The 15,328-nt window shown below is 46.5% G+C and overlaps 2 protein-coding genes across 5 annotated transcripts in view; one reads left to right on the plus strand and one right to left on the minus strand.

Moving 5' to 3' along the window:
* LOC147435098 (uncharacterized) overlaps window positions 1–15,328 on the minus strand; it is a 256,763-nt gene that overhangs the window by 24,984 nt on the left and 216,451 nt on the right. The gene's annotated exons all lie outside the window — the stretch shown is intronic.
* Window positions 703–1,488, plus strand: LOC147435099 (uncharacterized). Its single transcript, XM_086490677.1, has one exon. It carries the CDS (start codon window positions 703–705, stop codon window positions 1,486–1,488), a length of 786 nt encoding a protein of 261 aa, XP_086346803.1.

Here is a 15,328-nt window from a genome sequence, read left to right on the forward strand (position 1 = left end):
TGAAACGAAACAAAATGAAACACAGCGAAACAGCTCTTGCGGCTATGGCGGTAAGTGATACACTTGTTTTGGAAACAAGTGTAGTGCAAAGTGACTATGAAAAGCCCGGTAACAAGCTGCTAAGACCTAAAAATAGCAGCTCTAAAAGAAGCTAAAATGTAGCTAGGATGTCGAGATGAGGGCAAGCAATAATGAACGGCACGGAGCGGCCATACATTTGGTACCGGAATGGCCAGCCCGGAACGGTTGCAAACGGGCAGATTTTCAGATTTATGTGCTTTATCTTGTGAGGCTCCCCCTTATTAAATGCCCTTCCCCCCACCCCTTACCTTCACAATGCACACAAGCTTTCAAGGGCCAAAGCTCAAGCTCTACCCTCTCGAGTCTCGAGTCTTGACTCTCAACTACAAGGCTCTCTCCCTCTCCCCCTCTCTCTCAACCTGTGCACCTGCACTTGCGCCTGCATCTATGCCCGCGTGCGCCTGCCTGCGCACCTCAGTCAGCTGGCGCATTAAATTTCGCACCTGCCTGCCTGTACACCATGGCTGCCAAGGTACTCTCTTCACTGCCGTGATAGCCCGACAACAACAGTGCCGACAGTGCTGACAGGTATTGCATGATTCCCCACCTATGCAATCAGCGCACATTAATCAAAGGGTATCCAGAAGCGGTCGAACAGTGAGCTCATCACCTATCAAATCAATGCCGAAGGACATGCCCCACAAGGATTCAAGGGACATGACGATCACATGTACTACACAGGACATCTGGGGACTACTACTGTCTATCCAAGAACAGGTACGACAACAGAATGAGGTTATTTCACGCCAAAATGAAGACCTCAAAAACCTGACACTACACAACCAAGAGTTGGATCATACCATTGCACTGCAAGCTCTGAAGCTTCAGCAACAAGAAGACACCCTGAAAACGCTGCAAACTCAAGTGTTGGAACAAGGCAGTCACATAACACAGGTCACCAATAATGTAACCGATGCACCCGAGGGGTCTCCTCCATCTTGGGCACAGATAGTGAAACAAGAGAGGACCATGGGACACAAGACAGGAGAGATGTATACGTATGAGAGTATGTATACACATGAGGATTCTACCGAATACAAGGAAAGGGAGAAAAGATCCCAAAAGATTGTGATACGAGGCATGCCAGAACCTGAGGGGGAAACAGTCATGTCATTGAACGTAGATGTTACCACCTTGTTAGCAGAAAAGCTTGATATGCAAGATGCAGGGGTATATGGGGCACATAGAGTGGGTCAGAAGAAGACTGATGCTCATAGGGCAGTTGTATGCACAATGTTGGATGCTCGCAATAGGACCATAATTTTGGAAACTGCACGCTCCTACTTGAAAGGCACTCAATACTATGTAAGTGAAGATAGAACACCGACACAACAGGCAGCAAGAAGGAAAGCATATGAGGAACGTCTCAAGAAGAAAGAACCAACATCACCGCCTAAAAATGCATAGGGGCACGCAACCCATGGGATCACGACCATACAGGTTACAAGTTGGAATTGTAGAGGTTTCCCATGGCATAAGGGAGAAGGGTTGGTGGATATTCTACCACAAGCTGACATACTCTTCCTATTGGAAACATGGGAACGAAACACATGCAGGCTGCCGGACATTAGTGGATATATCAAGCACTCCGTATGGTGGAATGGTACCAAAATGCGAGGACAAGGAGGTGTAGCTGTAATGTATAAGGAAGAGCTTCAAAAGATGGTTGAGGTATGCAAGATTGATGACCACAAGCGCTATATATGGGTTAAGGTTTGCTCATCAAAAGGATTGATCTTTGTTGCAGGGTGCTATATCCCGCATCGAGAGTCACCTTTTTATGAGACGAACCAGCTATCCAAAAATGACCCCTTTGCTGACCTATGTACAGACATTGCAATGTATGCACAAGAGGGAGCAGTTGTCCTTCTTGGGGATTTGAATGCCCGGATTGGAAACACACATGTACAATTGACAGACCATTCACTGCACCCTGCGGATAAGAATGGGGAACTTATACTTGGTTCTATGTGGGATAGACGTTCAAGTGATAACATCATGAATGCACAGGGGTCAGCCATGATAAGTATGATGAACTCAATGCAACTTGTAGCCATGAATGGTGCAGATAAGTTCGTACACTCTGGATCATACACTTGCTACACGGCAAATCATGGGAGGAGTACAAATGATTATGCCATGGTGAGATACGATGCATTGGACTTGGTCCATAGTTTTGAAGTGGGTAGCAGGCTACCAACCTCAGACCATACACCAATCCATATATGCCTACACATGCCCAGTATGCCTATTGTCAACACAATGAATACACCGAATTGGTCATACAAAATGTAACTCACGAAGAAAGAGGACTATGCTAGTCTCTTAGATAGCTTACTGTTTGACCGGAACATGCCTTGTGACATTGAAGAGACGTGGAAGATCTTCCGACATGCAATGGAGGAAGTGGCAAAAATTATTATGGGCAAGTATCAAAGTGGTAAACAGACTAGGAAGGGTTTACCTCATAATCCTTGGTTTGATGCAGAATGCAAGGAGGCCAAACGTAAGATGAGAGGCTTAGCACAACACTCAAATGATTGGGAATGGGCTGCTAGAGAATACAATACACTCAAGAGGAAAAAGAGACGCATGTATGAACTCTCAAAAGAACAACTAGACTTGAGCAGGTTCAAGAAAGAGCCAAAGAAGGCTTGGCGTAACATGAAGGGGAAGAAAGGGGATGTGATGGGAGATTTCAGCCTAAACAAAACATATGCTTATGTACAAACTTTGTATGCCCCATCAGGACTCAAGAGGCGATATACACAGGGGCTCAGGCCGAACATCCAAAGCCCATCACCTTCCAGGCAGTCATTAAAGGCCTCAAAAGCCTGGCGAATGGGAAAGCAGCTGGCACATTACATCTTACCTCTGAAATGCTGAAATGGTCAGGTATTGAGGCTAAGAAATGGATACACCATATGATGAATCAAGCAATCAACCAATACTTACCCCAAGATTGGCAAGAAAACTGGGTGAAAGCGCTCTTTAAAGGAGGTGACCGCAATTTGCTCACTAATTATCGCACCATCATGGTGAGCTCATGTATGCAAAACTTTTTGGAAGCATTATTGAGAAAGATCTTAGCACATGGGTTGAAAATAACGGGAAACGTGCCATTGGACAAGCATGATTTAGAGCTCGTCACAGCACGATAGACCACCTTATCACACTCCGGGTCTTGATGGATGAAGCCAGGCTAAAAGGCAAAACCTTGTATTGTTGTTTTGTGGACTTCAAGAAAGCGTTTGACACAGTACCCCGTCAAGGGCTATGGTCACGTATGGAAACTCTGGGAGTTCTTATGCATCTCAGGGCAGCAGTGGCATGCCTCTACCAAGAGGTCAGATGTAAACTCAAGACAAACACAGGTTTCTCACAAGAGTTCAGGAGCACTATGGGAGTTAAACAAGGATGCCCTTTGTCACCTACACTTTTTGAACTATGCATAGATGAGCTTGATGATTTCATTAACAAGGCTATGGGAGAGGGGGGAGATCACCCTAGCATTGGTACTTTCACGCTTCTTCTCCTCATATATGCCGATGATGTGGTTCTCTTTGCCTACAAGGCCCTCCTACAGAAACTTTTGGATGCAGTACATGCATTTTGCAATGCAACGGGCTTGTCAGTCAATGTAACCAAAACAAAGGTTATGTCAGTCCACACATGTAGAAATGAGAATCAGCCCATCATCACGTATGACGGGCAAACACTCCAAGCGGTTGAGAGGTTCAAGTACTTGGGCATCTATGTACCTTCAAACCATGCATGGGAAAGTTGCGCACAAAACAGAATTGATGCAGGACAAGCGAAATACTATGAATTTGAGAACATATGCAAGCAAAGTGTCACAAAGCGATGGGAAATCAAGTCTCTGGCATTTGATGTATGCGTGGTCCAAACAATACTTTACGGTGTAGAGGTGTGGGGGGGGGGGAGAATCCCCGCTAGCACTTGGAATGACATTGAAAAGATACAGAAAAAAATCCTATGTAGACACATGGGGATCAAAACTACCACCTCATACTCAGTGATGCTTTTGGAGACAGGCAAGAGACCCTTGGAAATGCAAGCCTTACAGAGGGTACACAGATACCTCATGAAAGTTAAGATGATTCCGGAGAGCCGTCTACCCCACATGGCATGGCAAGCCGGATGTAAACCGCAAAAGAATTACAAGAGTAAATTTCTCACATCCAGTCTTGTAGAAGACATACGGAAATGGTTCTCTAGATGGAATGTAGGAGACATGCACATAGAGGAAGGGACTGAACATGAGCATGGGCTGAATTTTGACAGAAGCATACTTGAAGCCCTACACACTAGATGGAGTACAGCAGTACACAGGTCCAAATTTGAATACTACGGCAAACACATCAATACACGATATTGGGAGACCTACAAGACTGGGGACACCCAGATGCATATCAGGACACCTATGTCCCACCGGGCAAGACGGGCCATTACTTTGATGCGCACGCGATCACACATGCTCAAGATTGAAACGAGAGGGTGGCTGAATATTAAGTAAAATAGAAGGACATGCACACAATGCAATTTAAACAAAGTGGAAAGCGAGGCCCATGTCACCATCGAGTGCCCAGCATACGCACACATCCGTGCTGATTTCCCAATGCTATTGCAAGGGGATGTCACCTTTGAGGAGCTTCTCTCTCGAACACACCCCTCCGCAGTAGCTTTAGGCATCTACTTTGCCAAAGTATTGGATCATCACACAACACTAACACACAAGAAAGCTACTAGCCCACTACCCCCTCTACACACATGAGGGGAGCCTCTTGTAGATTTTTTTTGTGGTCCCATGGGTCATTTTGCCCCCCCGAGGACGTAAATACAACATCATCATCATCAACTCTCTCTCTCTCTCTCTCTCTCTCTCTCTCTCTCTCTCTCTCTCTCTCTCTCTCTCTCTCTCCGCGTCCCTCCTCCCCTCTCAAGCTCTCAGGTCTATACGACACACGTTTGCCATAGTAAGGTTGAATGATCTTCAAATCAAGTTTTTTGTGAGTATTAGAGTCAAAGGACTCTAGCACTACTATTATTCAATCACACAAAGCTTAAAATTGCATTATTTGGGTGTTTTTATGCCTCCCGTTCCGCGCCGTTCCCGTTCCGGACCCCTAGCTGTTCCCCGCCGTTCCCCCGTTCCACGGGGGTCCTATCACCGTTCCCATTCCGTGTTCCGGGTAACTATGGTCTCCTCTCTATCTTGCTGCTACTGAGCAAGGGCTCTAAAGAAATATGTGATCTCTCTATATGTAGACCCTCTCTCGGTGGGGTGTCCATTGTTGAGTAGACTCTGAATCTCCATCTCTAAGACGTACAGCCCCAAACATCTCGTCATAGTAATCCATGACCTAGGCCAATGGTCCAAGGCCCTCTCTGAATAGGAAAGTGTCTTCTAATCTCATAATAGGCAGCACGTCCTCTGTTTCTGGCTCATGCTAGCATACCTGACAAATCCCCTCCTTTGGTGGTACTCCCCTGTATCCACCTGTCTCTATCTCGAGCTGGTGTGAAGAAGTGCAAATTCGCCAATGGCATATCTCAGGTCGTGTCATAGGTGTGTGTCCATGTAGCTGGGTCCTATTATGAAACCATCATCTTTAGTATGAACAAAATGTTCCCAGTAGAAAACCGTCTTTGTCCCTAGTGCCCGAGGGCTCTAGCCATGTCCTCCTAATGTCCAGCTGGATGAGGTCCTGTCTAAAGACTAGTAATCTCCTGATGTGTGTAGCGCAGATACTGTGTCGTGCTTCCTACACTGGGTGCTCCTCAGTGCAATGTGCATGACAACTTCACTCAAAACAGACTGAAAATAGGAAACAATAGACAACAACTGAGCTCACAAAGACACAACAGCAACAGTAGAACACAACAAATGACTCGACTATCTCAAAGAACTAATACCGACTCTGGCGTGGCAGCACATTCAGCTCCAGCCCAGGACTCTCAGGTACAATGGGGTGTCGAGGCTCAGATGTGCCGGGATGGTGAAGACGTGCTGTGTGTATAGACTCACTCTAGACGACTACATAAAGATGATCCTGACCCAACCGCTCCTACTCATATATCCAACCATAAAGAGCCACCAACGGCTCATAAATGATAGCATCTAAGTCTATCTCCACTGGGTGGCGGTGGTGACCTGGCCACGATGTCCACTAAACAACCGTATCCCTGCCACGTGTCACTGCCCAACGAGTCCGTCCAGTGTGAACCGATCAGCAGACCCAAGACTAACTGTAAAGTCCTAACTGTACTAACTGTCCTGTGAAAGCGACACTGTAGCCTGCTACAGGTTGCCCGCCACAAGACTGCTTCCCGTCCGGGAGAGCGGAACTGAAGAACAAACAGATCGGCAACCAGGTCTACTACTGGTAAAACTCCACAAGGTGATATCTACTGTTGGTGGTCGGATGATGGAGGAGGAGGAGGAGGCTGGTAGAAAGGTGGGTAAGGAGATGGGAGGCCATGTGTATGGTGGAGGGTAGTGGCCATGAGGAGGGTAGTGGCCATGAGGAGGGTACATTGGATATGGAGTGGCCACCCCATGAGCAGCAGCAGACTGAGTAGGGTGAGTAGGTGGAGCAGGTGGAAACCCAGGAAAAGACTAAGTAGGCTGAGAAGGTGGGACAAGTGGAAACCCAAGAAAAGACTGAGTAGGCTGAGATGGTGGAACAGGTGGTTGGAATCCTGGGAAGCTGTAGAAGTGCTGAGGGAAAGAGGTGGACTGGGAGGGGGAGGCCATAGAGGGTCCATGAAATTGTGATGAGGCTGATCCTGCTGGCTTAGACTCCATAGTGGTAGGATTTGTTTTCTCAGCTGCTCGAGAATCCCCTGAATAGGCTTTGGAAACATCCTGCTGTATCTGTCCTGCCAAAGCAAGAACTTGCGTAGAAACTGGAGTTGTAGCTGTAGCTGTAGTTGTAGCTGTAGCTGTTTGTGAAATGGCTACAGATTGGTATTTGGTACGAGGGACACACTGTATGTACCACAAGAGAAAGATCCTGAACTGTGGCCATATCATTTGCCTCTTTTAACTGTATTTGTTGAGTGCGGACAATATGTTTGAGATCCACTACCTGTTGAGTGAGAATCTTTATGCGATCTTGAGCCTGAGCAATTACCATGTCCCTATACATCGATTGTTGAAGGTGGCTACGCACTTCCCTTTGCATACTGTCATAGACTGCACGATGCAGACCGTTGGTACCTTGCAATGAGATGGCCGCATTCATAACCGCATCCATAATCATTGATATGGCTCTTCTGTCCGCATCTAAAGTCTATCGGCTTGAGGCGCAAAATTGGCAAACATGTCAGGCTGCCCAGATGTAGGTGTCGAAGAGCTAGATGCCTCTGCAGTATCCCTATGTGCCCCTGCACTAAGAGTAGTAGTAGGTGGTACTGCCAACACAAATGGAGCGTGTGTTTTGTTGCCTGCAACACTACTCACAAGAGGTGGTGTAAAAGTAGAGGTGGCCACAGAAGTAGTCATGCCCACTCCTGGTGTTGCAGTATTGACGTCAGAGATTTTGACCTGTGATTCAGAGAAGGGTAGTGTTGCTAGCTGCTCTGTCAAATCTTTTTGTACTTTTGCCCTCTTGCGTAAGGTGCCTTTCCCTTTGGCCATTTTGGAACGGCCTTGTTCTTGTTTTTTGACTTCATCTTGCAAGGTGAGAACAGCGGTTGCATCTGCCTTTTGTTGCATAATTTGCACTACCCAATACATAATAAGGGCTGCATAGCAATTGAACCTCTTCGCTTTTCCTTTACGTTGAGTCTGAAATCGCTTTGCTCTGTCTTGTAGCGCCTTAAACAGCAGATGGTGAAACGGATATGGCAGGCAGTGGAAGAGACAAAAAAAAGCATCGCATATTCCTAGAGAACCTGGAGAAGATGGAACTACTGCTCTGTCTGGTGCGCGCGGTAAAAAATAATACTGAAAATTGAATACAGCTGCTGATTCCTGTGATAGTCTGCATGTGAGTGCAGCAACAGTTCTTGGCACGCATTTGCACTGTCTTCCGGAGAGAGATTCAAGAAGGTTTTTGTGGCAGGCAAAGGTGCCAGCACATTCAATATCCCCATAGCATGTCTGATATCCTCCACTGTAAGTGTAATTCCATTTAGCTTTGGAAAAGTAAGCAAGAGGGCACTTAGCTTGGCGCTGGAGATTGTGCAGGACAAATCGGCCTGAGCCAAATTTTGGAGACCCAGGTGTATCATTTTCTGCTAGAGAACACATCTTTGAGTGCCGGGTTTGGCACCTGTAAATGATAGATCATTAGTAAGGGTACCTTCGAGATGGCACCAAAAGGGCGAGGCACCTGGAGGGTGGTGACCTTGCTAGCAGTGACTGATTGGGGTGAATCTTCCTCTGAAGATTTTCCTGAAAGTTGCTATGAACTAGGAGTATAGTCTGATTCATTGTCAGAGCTATCCCCAGAGGAGGCAGAGGACTCTTCCTCCGACTGGAGGTGTTGCTCCCGATTCCGAGTACGAACCATCTTGGAAAAAATATACCAGAGAATCTGTCTGTATTGAATCTGCAATTGATGACAACACCTGACACTGATATACTATTTTCGCAATTGAGGGGAGCTCCTTAAATCACAACTACATACACCACAACCAGATACCTTAACCCTGCCACACCCAAATACATATACATCTCTGTAGCAAGGTCAAGCTTGAATGTTTTTGCTCTTTTTTGTTCTGACTTAATTGTGTTTATCTGCTATTCCGAGTACTAACCAGCGCTTAGTTGGCCGAGGAGTGAAGAGAGAGAAAGCTTGGCGATGGAGGGAGGAAGAGGGGATGCTGCCTTGAATCTCACAAAAGGAACGCAACTAGTGAGGGCGAGGGCAATAGGCCAGGGTGAGGGCGAGGGGGAGAGGAGAGGGCAAGGGCGAGGGGAGAAGGCGAGGGGCGAGGGCGAGAGGGCAAGGGCGAGGGGAGAGGGAGAGGGAGAGGGAGAGGGAGAGGGAGAGGGCGAGGGCGAGGGCGAGAGGAGAGGGAGAGGGAGAGGGCTAGGGCTTGGTGGCAAGGGTCAGGGCAGCCAAGGTGAAGGGATGTTTCCGGGCGAGGTCACATGGTGAAGGCGAGGGCGAACCAGTTAGATGCAAGGTGAGGGCAGCATGAGCGAGAGGACATCAGAAGCACCAAATAGGCAAAGGGACTAGCAAGAGCAGGGGAGATTCACAGAATGCGGAAATCAGGTAATCTAACCTGTCTGAAAGAATCTGTGGTAGATAAAAACACGAAGTAGAATTACTAATGAACATGGTAACTTCATAAATACCCAATTGAAGAACACTAAGACTTATATGCATAGCAAAAAGAACTTAGTCACATGAAACGCTATAGATCAACAGAATTTTGTTCTTTGTAAAAAGGCATTAGTCGGGTTGAGGTAGTGGGTAGGTTAAGCCCAAGACTAGAATCATACTCACCAGAGCAGGCAGGAGAGGGGTTACACAGGATGCAAACCGAGAGTGAAGGAGAGAGTTTCCCCAATTCAACGCAACAGAGTCAGCAGCAGGAGAGCTGTATAAGGAGAGGGTGTACGAGATAGTGATGAAAAAGTAACAGCAGAAAGAGGGGATGTCTAATATAGTGATACCAGAAGATCCATTTAAGGGTTCAGGAATCGGCAAGGATCAACGCTTGATTTAGACCATTTTAGACCGTTGATCGTCAGCTTAAGCATGATAGCATTTGATCCTAGATCCATTGACTAAAGGCAACGGAACTCCTTCAAGGGTGGCTAATTGTACGGCCCCTTGGGGTAGAATCTCCATCACCTTATATGGTCCTTGCCATGCTGGGACCAACTTCTTTGCTTTTTTCAGATACTTAGCTTGATAAAGTAGCACTAGTGCTCCTTGCGTTATTTTCGGCTTTCTCAGATGGCGATCATGCCAGGCTTTGCGACGAAGCTGCTCTGCTTCCAGAGGCAGAGAAGCCAAACTTCGGCTTTCATCCGGAAGGAAAAGACGAGAGACAGATGCCGCCCCCAAATCTCCATTGGCACGCAGACTACTGACATGGGAGATCCTGAGTTGAATTCGAAGGGTGCTATCGCTTCCAAACCGAAAGCTAATTGAAATGGGTGTGATTGGTTGTGGCTTTGAAAGAAGTTCGGTATGCCCATAGGGTGCCGTGGATAGCTTGAGCCCAAGTCGCAGGATGGAGATGACATGCTTTCCGCAGAAGTGCTATCAGAACCTTGTTAGTGCTCTCGGCCTATCTGTTTGCTCTAGGGTAATAGGAACAAGATTTTCGGTGAAAAATCTTGTAGTTCGCAAGCAAGGTTGAAATCGTTTCATTCACAAAGTGACTACCCCTATCACTGGTGATTTCCAAGGGACATCCAAACCTGCACAAAATATTTTCGTAGAGAAACTTGGCTACCGTTGTTGCCAGTACCTCTGCCCACTTTGTTGCATAATCTGTAGCCACTAGTAAAAACTTCCGATTGCCTGGTTAGGCGGAGGGAGTAATTGGACCCACAAAATCAATGCCCCATCTCTCAAAGGGCTGCTATGCCATAGAGACCTGCAGAGGACGGTTGGATTGCTTGCTTGGTTTAGGGCCACAACACTCACACACATCAATACTTTTACATAGGCAATTGCATCTCGAAAAACATAGGGCCACCATAAGCCACACTTGAGAATCTTTTGGGCAGTAATATGACCAAGGTAATGGCCACCAGTGGGACCACTGTGGGCATCCTCCAAAATATACTCCACTTCATGAGGAGAGACACACCGCCTCAGAACACCATCCTGTCCTGACTTGTATAGCTGGCCCCCAATCAGAGTGAATGGCCTAGACTTCAACAACAGTCGTCTCTTCTGCAGTGGAGAAGCGTTCTCTGGGTTCACGCCAATAGAAAGCAGATGCAAAACATCGCCGTACCATTCCGGAGTGGTATCCACCTTAAAGAGACTGCTATTTGGAAAGTCGTTAGCAACCCTCGTTGCTTCTTCACCCGTGTGAATGCGAGAGAGGTGGTCGGCAAGGACATGATGTTTGCCGGGCCTGAGTACGACTTCGAAATCAAATCCTTGAAATAAGAGTAGACATCGCCATACTCCACCTGCAACTTGCGGCTTGTTGAGCAGATAGTGCAGGGCATGGTGATCAGTAATAACTGTGAAGTGGACCCCTAATAAATAATGCCGAAATTTTTGCAGAGCATACACAATAGCTAAACCTTCCCTTTCTGTGGTGCTATAGTTGCACTCTGCCTTGGTGAGTAGGCGACTCGCATAGTGAAAAGGGCGATCCACGTTGTACTCCTTACTAGGCTGAGTCAGCACCGCACCCACAGCTAGTTGACTGGCATTAGTATGCACATGGAAAGGAAGAGACCAATCGGGAGCTACTAGAATAGGCGCTTTAGTGAGGCGTTTTTTGAGGTATGCAAAAGTTTCAGCCTCTGCATTTGACCATTGAAAGGGAACAGTAGCACTGGTTACGTGGGTTAGGGGTTGAGCCACCTGTGCATACATGCGTATAAACCTGCGATAATAGCTTGTGTGGCCTACAAAGCTCTGCACCCCTTTTGGGTTGATGGGAGGTGGTAACTTTAAGATTGCCACCATCTTCTCTGGGTCAAGTGCTAAACCTTTAGCAGACACCACATGGCCTAGAAGTGTACCCTCAGTGACCAAAAAATGACATTTGTTATGATTTAGCTTTAGGCGTGTCTCTCTGCACCTGAGGAAGACAGCAGAGAGCTGAGCGAGGTGTTCCTCTAGATTTTCCACTGGGGTTGAACATTGAGCACCTAAGAAGGTCGAAAAATCGTCCATGAAGATGTGAAGATTGTCCGTAAGCAGAGGACAAAAGATGAGATATACCGCCCTATTGAAAGAAGGTGGAGCGTTTTTCAACCCAAAAGACATTCTAGTGTAGATAAAAATACGCTAGGGAGTCACAAAGGCCACTTTCAGCTGATTACCTGGATGGATGCCCAATTGATTGTATCCACTAAACCCATCCATGAAACTGTACAATACATGCCCTGCTACATCTTTGAGCACACGCTCAGTGAAAGGTGTGGGGAAACCATCTGGGATAGTTACCTTATTCAAAGCGCGGTAATCTACGCACACGGATATTATTGGACTGCTTCTTAGGCGCTATCACCATGGGTGATAACCACTCAGAGTGCTCCACAGGTACAATGATCCCTGCCTCTTGCATTTTTTCGAGCGCTTACTTGACAGCCTCTGCATATTTTGGGTTGAGCTTGTAAGCTCGGCCTCTGACCGGCTTAGCCCCTTCAACCAGGGGGATAGTGTGTAGACCCAATTCTGGTGCGATCCCTTCCAAATCCTTGTAGGACCAAGAAAAAACATCCTTAAAAGAGTGTATAAAAGAAACTACATGATCAAGTAATGCGGGTTTCTCCCATAACCAAGCTGCTAAGAGGACGTGCTGAGGGTTGTCAGGGTCGCCCAGGTTGACTTTTTTGATCGGGTCAGGAGGTGTAACTGTGGAGGGTACTTCAGAAGTTGAGAAGTGAGCTGCCTCTTGGAGCTTCGAGACATCACGTGCTGGTTTTTGATCGATTGGAAACTCCGCATACTCTTCTTGTAACCATCCTGGTGGAAGCTCCTCGAAGGGTAAATCTTCAGACACAGACATAACAGAGTGCTTTTGAAGGGGCGGGGCGTCTTGTTGCAATTAGGGTTGCAGAGAAACACACACAGCTTGGAGAAGACGAAGGAAGCTCAAGGCACACAATAGAGAGTGTGTTACTTAGTGTGCAATGGAAAGATAGATAGCCCTAGAGTGATGGGCGTATATACAATGCAATGGGGGAAACAACCTCCTAAAGAGGGAAAAAATGCCCCGGCGGTCCTAGTGTGTTCACACACATCACTACCACATGTATATGGTAACAAATCCCCCCTGAAGTGATGCGGTGAACGAGAGCTGGCACATGAGTAAAGGGAAGTGCCATGCCCTGAGGACAGGATCAGTCCACAAAGGGGAGTAAGCCCAAAGCTTTGCGGAAAGCTTCAAGCTTCTCACGAGACAATGCCTTTGTGAAAAGATCTGCAAGGTTGTCCTGTGTTGGCACATAAGCCAAGCTGATCTCTCCTGCTGAGAGCCTCTCCCTGACATAGTGGTAATGCACCTCAATGTGCTTTGTGCGAGCATGAAAAACTGGGTTCCTCGCAACTGCCAATGCGCTCTGACTGTCAGTGTAGATAGTATTGGCAGTGTCCTGTCCAACACCAAAATCAGCCATAAGGAGAGCCATACACACTCAACCGTAGCTGTGAAGACTGCCCTATACTCAGCCTCACAACTCGAAGTGGCCACAGTAGGTTGCTTCTTGCTCAACCATGATATACATGAACTGCCAAGCATGAAACAAAAACCACTTGTGGACACTCGCGTGTCAAAACAACCAGCCCAATCTGAGTCCGAAAAAGCATGTAAGTCTGGCGGCAATGATCCCCCCTTGGGATAAAACAAGCCAAGATGTAAAGTGCCACTAAGGTAGCGGAAAATCCTCTTGACAGCCTGCCAATGCTTAGAACCTGGGCTATGCATAAATAACCTGGGCTATGCATAAATCTGCTGACCTGTGAGACTACAAACTGAATATCCGGCCTCGTGTTGCATACATAAATGAGGCAGCCAACAGCAGTTTGGTAAAGAGTGACATCAGCAGGATCACCAGCATCATGTAGACTCAACTTCAAACCTGTTTCCATGGGAGTGGCAATAGGTTTGCAATCCTAAAGTCCAAACTTACATAGCAATGTCTCTATGTAACTTTTCTGACACAAGGCAATACCACCATCATACTGCTTAAACTGTATACCCAAATAATGATGCAACAGCCCCAAATCTTTCATCTTGAAAGTAGCATTCAGATCAGCCTTAAATTCAGCAATATGTCTCTCATTTGGTCCAGTGATCAGCAAATCATCAACATAACCACGATGAGAAATACATCACCCTCACGCTTTACATACAATGTGCTTTCTGTTGGACTGTTACGAAAGCCTTGTTTGACCAAATGAGTGTCAGCTTTCTCATACCAAGCACGAGGAGATTGCTTCAACCCATACAAAGCCTTGTTACATTTGCACACTTTGTCCTCTTGTCCTTTTATGACAAAACCGCGAGGCTGCGTTACATAAACTTCCTCAAATATGTCGCCATTCAAGAAAGCAGTAACAATGTCTGATTGATGTACATCCCAACCAAAATGAGCTGCCAATGCACATAGAAAACGCACAGTAGTCATACGACAAGTGGGAGCAAAAGTCTCTTCATAATCTATGCCTTTTTGCTTTGCATAACCCTTTGCAACAAGTCGAGCCTTATGGCGATCGATCTCACCATCCGGCTTGCGTTTCAACTTGTAAACCCACTTCGTACCAATGGCCTTTTTGCCCGGAGGCAAATCACATAAAGTCCATGTGTCATTTTCTATAAGTGCATCATATTCTGATTGCATGGCAGCCATCCAATTTTCTAAATCTGTGCTTCATCAAAAGACAGAGGCTCCTCAACATCATGTAAGCTAGACACAGCCAAAGCATAACAATCTGATGCATAAGATGCATGGTGAGAGCCTGAACGAGTACGACTAGACAAAGGTGCATCCAATTTACTGTCACGCAAAGTGTGCACCAGCCATTTTGGCATACCTCTAGCCTGCTCATTTTCAGCCCTTTCCTCATCAAGTACATCATGTACATCTACATCAGTAATAGGCTGATCTAGAACATTTTTAGAAACCCCCATAAGCTGTACATTTGCCTCATTGGAACTTACATTCGTATTTCCACCATTGAAAAGAGGCAACAAAGTGTCATAAATGTCCTGTGAGCTTACATTACTGTCTCTAGTACATGACAGCAAGGGCTGAACAGAATCTTCCACAAACACTACATCCCGTGAAACCAGAATACGTTTTGTTTGCGGATGATACAACCTGTAACCTTTGCTTTCAGCAGTATAACCAACAAAAATACATTTGACAACCTTATCATCCAATTTTCTGCGCTGCACTTGTGGCACGAAAGCATATGCCAAACAACCAAAAACACGCATGTGCTCAATAGAAGGCTTTCTATCATGCCATGCTTCATATGGAGTAATAGATTGCAAAGCTTTCGTAGGACACCTGTTAAGTACATAAGTGGCACACACGATGGCCTCAAGCCAAAAAGAA

Source organism: Adiantum capillus-veneris, chromosome 19 (genome assembly GCF_014529385.1).
Source record: "Adiantum capillus-veneris isolate H3 chromosome 19, ASM1452938v2, whole genome shotgun sequence".
Taxonomy (NCBI): domain Eukaryota; kingdom Viridiplantae; phylum Streptophyta; class Polypodiopsida; order Polypodiales; family Pteridaceae; genus Adiantum; species Adiantum capillus-veneris.